Source organism: Vanacampus margaritifer, chromosome 16, assembly GCF_051991255.1.
Source record: "Vanacampus margaritifer isolate UIUO_Vmar chromosome 16, RoL_Vmar_1.0, whole genome shotgun sequence".
NCBI classification, from domain to species: Eukaryota; Metazoa; Chordata; class Actinopteri; order Syngnathiformes; family Syngnathidae; genus Vanacampus; species Vanacampus margaritifer.
This window is the reverse complement of record NC_135447.1, coordinates 3,793,560-3,805,835: the sequence shown is the minus strand read 5'-3', so window position 1 is coordinate 3,805,835 and position 12,276 is coordinate 3,793,560. Positions and strand designations below refer to the sequence as shown.

Here is a 12,276-nt window from a genome sequence, read left to right as displayed (position 1 = left end):
GGATGTTTGTCGAATCTCTACTGTGTTAAGAGGGGGTTGGAGCTGGTTCAGTTTTGGGGGGGGGGTTAATTACATTAATCCAAAACAAATAAACTCTTGGCAGACCTTAAAAGACGACACAAGCATGTGTCTTCTTCTTCTTGTGTCCTCCAAACCAAACCTCTGGCTTTGATGTTTTTTTTTCTTTTCGCAAAAGTGTCTTTGGGCTCTCGACTTCATTTTTTTCTTTTTCATCTTTCACTGCTTGGTCTCTCCGAAGCATCTATCAGCGTGATTCAAAATCAATAAGGTTCTTCAAAAACTTCGAGATCAGTTGAAGCTAGTGAAATCCTTGACAAAAAAAAACAAAAAAACATGTACGGATATTTTAAAGACTTTTGAGCCTCAGAACTCGAGTATCTTTGATTGTATTGTCAAAATGAAAATTTGATCTTGCTCTATCCAGCATTGAACAATAATCCCTCTAAATTGGGGGACTAGTGGTCGAAATTTGCAACTGGCGGTTCAGTACCACCTTTGCTGAGTCAGATATCATCCAAAACAATTATTTATTTATTTTCTACACAAAACAACAATTCTGAAAGATTTGTGTTGCGGTTTAGTTTCGATTCCGGCTGACAAAAATCATACCTTCCGCTTACTAATCTGACTTTCAGACGTCATATCATTCAAAATGAAGAAACCATACCTGGTGTAAAGTGATGAGCCAAGCAACACGTACGTAGCTTTCAAAGTCTTGCCCGTAGCTAAAACATCACTTCTTAAATATCGCTCAAAATCAAATCGATAACAATCCCTTTATAAAATGTGACCAAACGTCCTCTTTTGGGGGGACATTTGGGAGGATAGACCACTTTTTTATGTCCTGTCTGGGCGGTTTATAAATTCATGAAAATGTTCAATTGACATTTTACGACTAATTGGAGGTGCACTGCACCGTGTTTCCGCGACTGGTACCACGATCTCGAGGCCGGGGCCAAGTGTCCTCTTTTTTTGGGATTTGAAAATATGGTGCCAGGCGCTGGGCTTGACAATCTTAAGCTTGTGTCGAATAAATCACGGTCATTCACTATGAACTTTTCCAGACTGAGAACAAAAAAAAAAAAAAAAATCAAGAGATTCTCTGACTGGATAAGACGATGACAACGGCCAAAACCGACAGCCGGTCAGCGGCGAGAAACGTCCGCTTGGTCTTACAAACGTCCCTTCTCACAGTATATCATCCGACTTTTGTGGAGTGGCGTTGTCATAACGACGACGATGATCATGATGATGATACATTGGACAAGCGCTACAATTAGCTCTGACAGACCAGATTATGGGCAGCGGTGGAACAGAACGTAATGACTTAAGTACACGTTTGAGATTTTTTTTTACTCTGAGGTTAGCGGATAAAACTAGCGTCTTTTTACAATTGTTAGTGTTTAAGTTAACATTTTTATTTTTCGAGCGAAAACGCTTTTATTAGATTTTATAGGATCAAATGTGTTTGAGGAACTGTATTCCATGAAATTAAGTGTGTGAAAACAATGTTGAAATCGCATTAAGTAAAAATAATAAAACAATATTTTCTTCTTCAATTTTGATCATTATGACCTAATATTGCTAGTCTGGATGAACCTAGAAATCTTCGACTTGGCCACTAGGTAGCGCCACTACATTCAAGCTAAGGTTGAGTTGACATCGTAGAAAAAGAATTGCTATAGTTGAAGTGCATTTTGGGTACAGTTATTTTTTTAATCTTTGCTTTTTAGTCTAAATTCAAATTTTATAATGAAATGTTCATGTTTACATTATTATTTTATGAACAAACTACTACACCAGACCAAGCTATCATCGGAGTTTTAAAGTGCATTAAAATGCGTGCAAAAGCCGAATACACGCCCTCACCTGCCAGGTGTAGCGGCATAGATTCGAGTCGTGAAATCGCAGATTTCCTCGGTGCTCCGTGTCTCCGGGCGGGGCGTCTCGGGTCGAGATACCACGCCGCCCCTTTGATGTCAGCGGGACACCCGAGGGGGGCCAAAACGGAATAAATTGCTTGATTATTCTCGGACGAACGCCGGGAGGCTCCGTGAGGCAATTTGATAGTTTGAGGTGAAAAATACAAAATAGAAATAAAAACCCTTTCTGTGCCAACGCATGAGTTTTCTATGTTGCAATCAATGACAGATGTGCTATTAATGATAAAAAAAAATATGGAAAATTAACATCATTAAAGCCACAATGCATAGTAATTTTAAATGACAACCGCTTGGATGCTACATTCAACAAAAGACAGCCTAATTTAGCAGTTTATAATTTCAGCGTGTTTCAGTCTGGAGAACTTGCATTTTGTGTTAGCATCCATGCATCCATCCTATCCAAGTTAGCGTTCGGTCATGTGCGGTTCTTAAAAAAAACACTAAAATGGTAAAGACTTATTTCTAAATGTTATATGTAACATGAAATAGTTATTTTAGCATGTAGCTTCTGACTAGACTAGATTAAAGCTACGATATATAACAATTTTAGCTAGCAGTACTCCCTGCTAACGTCAGCATTCAGAGAAGTGAGCACTTCTCAAAAAGAAAGTGCCCAAAACTGCTAAAAGGGAATTATTTATTATCTTATCGTTATCTTAGCATGAAGCACCTCGTTACAATAGCCTTTCTAATTATATCAATCATAATTAAAGCTACGATTCATAATCATTTTAGCTCGTAATAGCTTTTCAGACTACATTAAAATGATAAGACAATGTTATTATTTCCAAACGCAACATTGTACAACATGGACCGGTTCTGTTTGCACGTGGTTGGTTTTGTGGCTTCAAAATTAACCGATAAAAGGATATCACATTTCAAATAACATCAAAAAGAATAATAAACTGTATACCTATGAATGTACAAAATAATACCTATAAATACATAAATATGCACATATTTTTCTCTCTCAGTTAAACTCAGTAAATTCATGTTTGTTTTACATCAACTGGAAATCAATAGCTGAAGCCAGGAGAGTTCGAGCACAGCAAAAATTAAATAAATAAATATTTTAATTGTTTGTTTTGCACAGCGTGGCATTGACATGTGGTTGACTTTGCCGGGAAAAAGAGCGAGAGCGGCGTCCTTCCTGTCGCTAAATCAGATGCCAGTGAAAATGTCACGGCGGTCTGACTTGCACCGACTCCCACTCATCTTGCGGGAGGTTTTCATATGATTGTATTTAAGAGATATGCATCTTCCATTCATGAAGGAAACGTAGCTGGTTAGGTGGAGATGTGAAGATAAGCACTGTTGCGTTACCGCCGCACACACCTGTAGAGTTTCTTTAAATGGAATGTGAGGCGGTTATAAGATCAAATTAAATGTCATAGTTCTAGGCCAAAAATAGGCCAAAACTTTCATTGTATTTTTTGCTTTTATTTTTATGAATTCTACTTGAGAAAAGAATTGGGAATTTGTGATCAAAGGATCGCATCCATCATTTCAATTTTTTTCTTTGTGCACTTTGACGAACTGAACTTAAGCAAACAACGAAATCAATTCTGAATTATTCGACTTTTTTTTCATCCTACAACATGTGATCGAAAGCAGCATCAATGATGTCATGGCATGGCCGGGGGATCGTAGCACGTCTTTTTAAAACATTTATTCTTAAGTTGATTGCAAAAACATTGGACTTTTTGGAAATGTGTACCCGTAATCTTTTTTTTTCCTGTTACTAATTTAAATTTAAGTGTTATAAAAAAAATGCCTAGGGAGTATTTATACAGGGTATTTCTATGTCATGGGTTTCACTGATTCCATGATTTATCTGGAATGTAACTCCAGCAATGAAGAGCTGTTTACCGTATACATATTTTCAACAAAAAAAGTATTTTTTTATTTATTAAAAACATATAACAAAAACATTGCGTTACTTATTTGGAGGTTGGAATTTTTTGCTGCAATCAAAGGTCACAACAATGACGTCCCGGAATGGACGCAGGATCACAGCAACTTTTGCACCCCCAATGACACAATAAATGTTTTCCCTCTAAGCATTCACGGATGGGAAACATTTGCTGTATTGCGTTAAATCTTTGCTGTCAAATCAATGGCATTTTTGCAACACTCTGGTTTAAAGACTTCCAGTCCGGATGACGGAGGGGAAGACCGGGAAGCAGTTTGGCCTCGGTGTGAACCGCCGCACGATGAGGAAAGAAAACGGAGGGGATGACACACGCGTCACAATCAGCCGCATTTATCTCAACAGGCTGTAAATCACAATTTATTTTGAAAATACAGGGTGTCCATAAAGTCTCTTTACCATTTAAAAAAATTATTAAAAATGCAATTGATTAGATGTTATATTCAGATTTGTTCTATTGTATTCAGTGTTTAAAAAAAAACACACAGTGTTCATCATTACTGACCTTAAGCAAAGGATTACTGATGCCATTGCCACAATTGATGAGGTGCATATCGGCAGAAGTCTGTATTGAAGGGGGGGAAAAAAACAATCAATTAGATTATTTTTCAAAATAATTCAGCCCTAGATTGCATCCTGAATTTGACGGCCCTCCATGCAATAAACACATATATCTACGCTACAGTATAAATAAACAAAACAGAAATGTCCTCTGAAAGGAAAACGGTTTCCCTCCCCATTATTTCTTTTGCTACTAGAGCATTTGCAGCGAAACAAGGCGATGAAACACAGATGGGAGCAGGGATCGAGGATCAATGACATATTTATTCATCGTATTTACGTAATGACAACAAGCTGTGTACTTTGGGCAAAGAATAAAGAGAGATGCATCTCTCCGAATTATCGCGCCGTAACTGCTTTGTGACTCACGCTGTTGGCCGGCGTGCATCTTAAAACCGCTCATTAATCACACACAAGAGCATAGTTGGAAATAAATGGGCAACACATTTGATGTTACGTCAAAATGTGGCTAAAGTAGAGCAATCAATAAAGAAAAAAAAAATGTGTGAACAAAGTTGGAAAAAAAGGGTGAGGGTTGCAGTTTATCGAGGGGGGAAAAAAGTACATTTGACTTGCACAAGTTTGCAGAAATGTCGCTTTTCCCTCCAGTTAGAATATTTAATATTCAGTGTACTAAAGTGGCATGCTTATTATAAAAGCCACCGCGGGTGACAGACAGCATGTCTTCTTAATCTTATGAATGTTTGGCTTGTTAATCCTTCTCCAGAAAGAATTAAGTCCCGTGGACAAAGTTGTGCAGAATGTTGATCAAGTAAATACATTAAAACACCGTATGTATAAAATACACACAAGCATGTAAAACGTTTGAAGAAATATTTTACAATTAAATACATTCAATAAAACTTACTAAATATGACTAAGTTTAAAACAAAAAACAACAAACATTTTTATGTTACAGTATTTGTTTTGGGCAGAGACTAGAAAAAGTATTACAAATAGTATTTCTTTTTCAAATGTGTATTGCTTATGCTAGCTCAATAAAATTTTAAACAAAACAATTTGATATTTAATAAGAGAAAATGCTATTGTTAAAAAACGTGTTTACTATTGAATGTAAAGAAATACTTTGCTTACTATTTTCTATTTGTTTGACTATTTTAACATCTAATAGATGCTGCTACAACAGTGCAAAATATATATTTTTAAATAATGATATATTATTTTATAGTATATATAAATCACATTTTAATATTGCAGAGAATAAAAACAGACAACTTTGTGACTAAGTCAACAATTCTGACATCTGGTGGCCACAACACCATAGTTCACAATCGGCATCCTTTTCGTCGGCCACATGAAAAATACTTTAATTTAGTATATATATATATATATATATACTGTAAAATAAAAATGTTGTTGAGTGAGTACCTCCAAAACTGATCATCATAAACTTCGCAATGAGCGCAGAAATATTTTTTTTATATTAATTTTGGAGGTGAAAAGAAGCCCTGCGATTGGCTAGCAACCAGTTCAGCCATGTGACTCACCATGCGAATTCTTTGCCACCAGCTGTACCCGCAGCAAAGGAAGCCGCCGCATGATCTTGGCCGAATTCCCTTGACCCCAACCTGGCTTTTGTTTCTGCGAAACTCTGCAAAGACAAAAAAATATATATACATATCAAGCATTTAATGCCTAACTGGAGACACCATCTTGGTTCCACTATGTTGAAGTGAGTTTAGAAGCTTCATTTCAACAAAAGTAGTGCTTTGCCACCACCTTGTGGCATCATGGTGCCAAGGAACTTTATGTTGAAGTGAGCTGAGGTGCAGTGGTGGCAGCTGCAGTCCGTGCATTTTGCTTCAAAAGGCCAAACATGGAAGATATTTTATAACTGTCCTTAAAAATGCCATGGACTCTTTATGTCACGGATTTTCACCTACTGCGTGTGTTGTGGTCTGAAGTGTGAATCGGTTACGTGGCCATTAGAAAAGTCTCCTCATTAGTGAACGCAATAATAAACATAGTTAGTACATTAGTGATGCTTAGTTGACGCCGGACCGGTGCTTTTAATGATTTCGCTCACAAAATACTTTCAAAAACGAATGCAAATCTTGGCAAATTGAGGTATTCAAATAAAAACAACAACAAAGGGCCATCATGATTTAAATATTAACATACAATGTGAAGAGAATATAAATGTTCAATAAATTAGAGACTTCTATGACTTACCTGCCGTGACCAAGCAACTGTCACTTTTGCGGAACCATCTTGCCCCACTGTTGTGTCTTTGTCGGTGTTGCGTGACTTGTAACGTGCTCTGCGCGGAGCCGCCTCCTCCTGCTTCATCCTTTCGCCTCACTTCTTCTCTCCGTGACGGTCCACGCTCCCCGGACGGGAAACCGCACACCGAGGTACGGATTTAAAAGTCACAAATCGCCGGTACTGCTTTGGGTCGAGGAGCATTTACGTACCGATGTGTGTCATACGTGTTTGCTCGTAGCTTTAGCATTTAAAGCTGTAGAGGTGAATGGGGCTACGAGGCTAGGCCCGGTGTTAGCTTGACGGCTAATGACTTACGATGCGGTCGTTTTGTCTTTTTCAGGACGAACGAATCATAGGTAGAAACGACCAAGCTTACTTTTTCGGGGAAACTACCCTTCGCGTTGTTCACAACTTAACATTTAGTAATTGTCTACTACAGTGAAGATAAAGGTCGGCGTTTGCCCGCTGTCCACCTTGGAGGCTAGTAGCTAATGCTCATTGGAGTGAACGGCTCATCACCAATATCTTAGTTTGAGTCGTTTGACTTATCATACAAAAATCAGCAGCACTTTTAATACCAAATTAATGTTTTGTTAGTAGTAATAGTAAAAGAGGGCAAACAAAATTTTAGGTGCTGGCGGGTAATCTGTATCCATTGCACCAGCAGGAATTCTCCATTTACATTCACTGAAGCCCTTGAGATTTTATTTTATTTTATTACAGACAGTCAAGGATCTTTCAAGCTTCTTATTGGCCCTCAAGGAATTTTGACACACCTGGAATGTAGTGTGACAAAACAGGCGGAAGATCAAATGAATTATTGCATGAGGAAGTCAAAGTTGGATTTTGCCCAAGAAAACAGGAGGAAAAGGCTACAGTTGTTGGCTGAAATTGATTTTCTAACACGGCAAGATCTCTTCCTTCTCCTGTGGCGATAACCATGGAGCAACTATTTACCTGAAGGAACACTCCACATTGTCCGCATGCCCACTTTCATAATGCACCCTAATGTTATCACATCTACTGCGTGACTGTTGAAGCGTGGAATCTGCAGTTCTGTTGTAACTCCTTACATTTAAAGGTGAAAGAGCTTGCTCAAGAGTCACACGGTGCAGAATTCTGAAGAGGGACAGCTTTTCCCATGGTTACTTAATTTGACTGTATGGAAAGGTTATATGGTTCAGAACTAAACCCATTTACAATCAAATATAATGTAGGGGTGTCCATTAAAAGAGCTAAAGTTTTTGACAACCTTTGACAGTCATTCACGTTCCATCAGCTTGTTTTACGAGTTTATACAGTAGAGCTGCAACTACAACAGTCGATGCACTTTCCTTTGTTTATTGTATAAATAGTTGAAAACGTAAAAGGCACATTCTTACACGAGCAGCCGAGTCACTAAACAAGCAGACTTTTAACAACCAGCCAACTTTACACGCTCTTTTGCTGACACCCACGGCACTCACCAGACCAGGCCCCGTTTTTTAAGGTGACATATTTCAAGTCACTCATACTACATGGTAGAACTTGAGGATGGCGACTCCTAGCGCACTAAATTAGCTGCACATTACATGGATGTTGTTGTATTTAATAAATGCAAAATCATTTTTGATCCAATTAATTAATGGGATGATTGGTAGAAAATGTGATTCTAAAATTGAGAGCTGCAGCCCTACTTCACAGTCCTGAAGCCTATTAAAGCAACAAACTGGTTGGGCTTGAATGAACGGAATCCTCAGCTTCTTGTAGTGACTACGTAGCAAAACCTTATTGAAATGGTTGCTACAAAATCATTGTATTCTGTCCTTTTGTGTTTCTGCCTAACAAATCATCCCATCCCTTCGTTGCAGATCATGGCCGTACCTCCAACCTACGCCGACCTGGGAAAGTCCGCCCGGGATGTTTTCACCAAGGGATACGGTAAGCAGTAAGGGCCTGGTGCAAAATGACGCTCTTGAGTTTGAGTGGTGGATTTTTATTCATTGTTTTCTCCTCAGGCTTTGGGCTCATCAAGCTTGACTTAAAAACAAAGTCTGAGAATGGACTGGTAAGCCAGTTGCATTAATTAGCATTGTAGCCACGTTCACATTATAAAAGGTATCCTAATGCACAGGAATTCACCAGTACGGGCTCGGCCAACACCGAGACCAGCAAGGTGGCCGGCTCCCTGGAGACCAAGTACAAGTGGGCCGAGCACGGGCTGACCTTCACGGAGAAGTGGAACACCGACAACACGCTGGGCACTGAAATCACCATCGAGGATCAGGTGGGTGCACAGGAGATGAGAGATGCGGCATTGACTTTAGATTGATATTTGCTGCTGTTTCCAGGTGAGCTTATGTTCTTTAAAAAAAAAATTCTTGTGCTCGTTCTCTGCAGTTGGCCAAGGGTCTGAAGCTGACGTTTGACTCCTCCTTCTCACCAAACACCGGGTAAACTTAGTTTAGCAAGAAATTAAGATTGTGTTTAGTTTGATTCATTATTTTAGCTAAATTAATTCTCTATTTTTAGCATTATTCATTTTATTATAATGGATTTCTATTTTTATTTATCCAATTAAATGTTTCTTATTTGATGAACCTGTTTTTATTTTGTGTTATTTTTTGGGGGTATTTTACTAGGAAATATTTATTTTTAGATGTATTTGTACATCTTTTTAAAAATTACCTTTATTTATTATTATTATTTTTTTTAAATACTTTTATTTTGTATTCCAAATTGTGAATTTTTATTTTAAAAATGTCATTTCAATTTTGTCTTTCATTTATAGTTTATTTTTTTATTTTTTACATTCATTTCAAACATTTTAAAATACATGCAAACGCATACATTCTGTTTTAATTCAGAAATTTTTGAGCAACGTGTGCAGCTTGTTTTGTTACTGCTGGTGCACATGACGATGTCTTTTTTTTTTTGCCATGATCTTTTTTTGTTGTTATAAATGCATTTGCGCTCGTTGGGTAAATGAGATGTATTGTTCTGACCTAGTCAAAATCAAATCAATTCATTCAAACGTATTTGACATTTTGTATCTTATTTACACGTTGCTCAGAAGTGTCATTTTTCCAACTCTGGGCTCCTTCTAGCAAAAAGGGCGGAAAGCTCAAGACTGGCTACAAGTGTGACCACATCAACCTGGGCTGTGACATCAACTACGACATCAACGGCACGGCCGTGCACGGTGCCGGCGTGGCGGGCTTCGAGGGCTGGCTAGCTGGCTACCAGGTGACATTCGAGGCCGGCCGTAACCGGATCACCCAGAGCAACTTCGCCGTCGGCTACAAGACGGACGAGTTCCAGCTGCATACCAACGTGTAAGGTTGAAGTTCATATATATTAGCTAATCTGTGTGTCCGACAGCACTGTGGCTCTGCTTAGCATTTGGCTTTTGACTTGCTCGTGCTTCAGTGGCGGGTTTCTACCATCTAGCGGCATTTAATTCAATCATGCATGGGAGATATATTGAGTTACTTCTGGGTGCCTTGTAGTTATTTTTACATGGACGATGGGATTTAACACGCTGCAGATGAGACCAAACTAGTTGCCCCATGAAAAGAAGCAAAAGCCCCTTGATTGGAAGGGCGAGACAGTTAATGCAAAGGTTATGGCTAAGTAGGCAAGGGACCCCCCCCCCCCACACACCCCCTGCTGAGCTCACAGCTAAGCTTTGTGTCTTGATGAGGTCAAATGAAGCGTATCCAGTTTGTACAACCACCTGGCGCGGAACAGTTTTACACTAAGACTTTTACTGCAAATTCTGTTTTATATTTCTGCTCCCGGCAGAAATGACGGCACAGAGTTTGGAGGCTCCATCTACCAGAAGGTGAATAAGCAGCTGGAGACGGCCGTCAATTTGGCCTGGACCGCCGGCAACAGCAACACCCGCTTTGGCATCGCCGCCAAGTATCAGATTGATCCCGACGCGTCCTTCTCCGTAAGTGACGTCGGACACTTTGTTTGGGTTAGGAGTAATTCAACTTTGAAGACGGTTTAATTAAGAAAGATATTTGATAGGCATGACCATTATTAGCAGTTAAGAAGCTATGACAGAATCCACACAGGAAGTCTGCCATTTTGGTTCAAAGAAGCTGTTTTGTGGTCATTTTGGCCTTTTCCATGGGTCCTAATTGTCCTACAGATTTTTTTATGTTGGCAACTAAATTTGATCCTTTTATACAAGATAGATGGACAACGCCAAATAGTGAATGATTGTCAATTTCGTCATTGCGTGTTGCCGGACACGGTAGCAAATTTTGATGGCTTGCCGTAAAACAGGAAAGTAATAAGTCTGCTTCAGGTGCCCCCTACTGGCAGAAATATCAAGTTGCAACAAACCTCTCCTCAGAATTCTTCTGTCATCTCTCACAGGCCAAGGTGAACAACTCCAGCCTCATAGGCCTGGGATACACGCAGACTCTTAAGCCAGGTGAGAACACTCATTTTTATATGTAATATAATGAAACTGGCAAAGCCATTTGCGGAAATTAAATTCTACATAACGAAATACGTGGGTGCATAAAAACGACTAATGGGTGAGGTTTGCAGAAAATTACAGGATATGATCCAGAAATCTGCAAATTATAGAAAGTTCCAGAAATGTCACGAGTATCTGGAAATAATTCTAAATAATCAGCACAAACATCAAAATAATGAATGTTGTAGACTTATAGTAAAGATTTTGTCATTACTATAAATTTATGTGCTCTGGCTCAGGCATCAAGCTGACGCTGTCCGCCCTCCTCGACGGCAAGAACATCAACGCCGGCGGTCACAAGCTGGGTCTCGGCCTGGAGTTCCAGGCGTAGGACGGGCGCGCACCCCTCACCGACGCCCCCTCCACTCCACTCCACTCCCAGCATTTCCCAATTTAAATGAAAAATTATTTGGCCCTCACGCCCCTTCCCAATTCCTCTACCTCTAGATGTGCCACAGCTGGTGGCAAGGCGGTGGCGCCCTCACCACCCTGAGAGGCGAGCGCTTTCGACATTTAAAGGACCACGTTTAAGGGAATATTTAATATTTTGAAATGAAGAGAACAAAAGCGGGAAATTTGAAGAGTGTAGATCGCAAAGGAACACGTAGCCTTGAGCACATCTAAAATTTTCCGTCGTGCGTGTGTGTGTCTATTGTGTAGCTGTGCGGAAAGAATTAAGATAACGACACAATACGCATTCCTCGCTCATGAGATCAAGATGGACACGCACCCATACACACCACACCCCAATGTGTACATTTTTTTGTCTTGTCTTGTTACATATAGCATAGTAACAAATATTATTTTATGACCAGACCAGTGTAGCGTAATCTACCTGTGAAGTCTTAATAAAACCCGCTCGATCTAAATGGACACTTAAGGATGAGAGTTACTGGATCTAAACAGGAAGTTGCAGTCTTCGTGGATGCTTAATAGTGTTACTGACTATCTTGTCAGTTCCTGAATGAATAAAAAAAAAAACATCTCAAACCAGCAAGTGTGTGTTTGGCTGTTTTTAAACATGCAAACAAGTAGCATTGCCTGGCAACACTGCCTTGGAAGTTTCCCAAATGTTATTTTATGACTTAATTCTGAGTAACGTTTATGTACAGTATTTTCAA

General features: G+C 39.3%; 2 protein-coding genes across 2 annotated transcripts in view; one reads left to right on the top strand and one right to left on the bottom strand.

The window, feature by feature from the left end:
* The window catches only part of tcf7 (transcription factor 7), a 47,628-nt gene extending 38,831 nt beyond the window's left edge, over positions 1–8,797 (bottom strand). Inside the window, exons 1-3 of the mRNA XM_077547349.1 lie at positions 6,649–8,797; positions 5,964–6,067; positions 4,400–4,459 (exon numbers count right to left, since the gene is read on the bottom strand). Coding sequence (XP_077403475.1) covers positions 4,400–4,459; positions 5,964–5,966 — 63 coding nt within the window. The 5' untranslated portion in view covers positions 5,967–6,067; positions 6,649–8,797. The remainder of the gene's footprint in view (positions 1–4,399; positions 4,460–5,963; positions 6,068–6,648) is intronic.
* vdac1 (voltage-dependent anion channel 1) lies at positions 6,666–12,148 on the top strand. Its single transcript, XM_077547359.1, has 9 exons — positions 6,666–6,830; positions 8,532–8,601; positions 8,679–8,728; positions 8,795–8,947; positions 9,061–9,113; positions 9,768–9,995; positions 10,465–10,615; positions 11,050–11,107; positions 11,395–12,148. The coding sequence occupies exons 2-9, from the start codon at positions 8,535–8,537 to the stop codon at positions 11,484–11,486; spliced, it is 852 nt and encodes a 283-aa protein (XP_077403485.1). The 5' UTR covers positions 6,666–6,830; positions 8,532–8,534; the 3' UTR covers positions 11,487–12,148.
* The last annotated feature ends 128 nt before the right edge of the window (positions 12,149–12,276 follow it).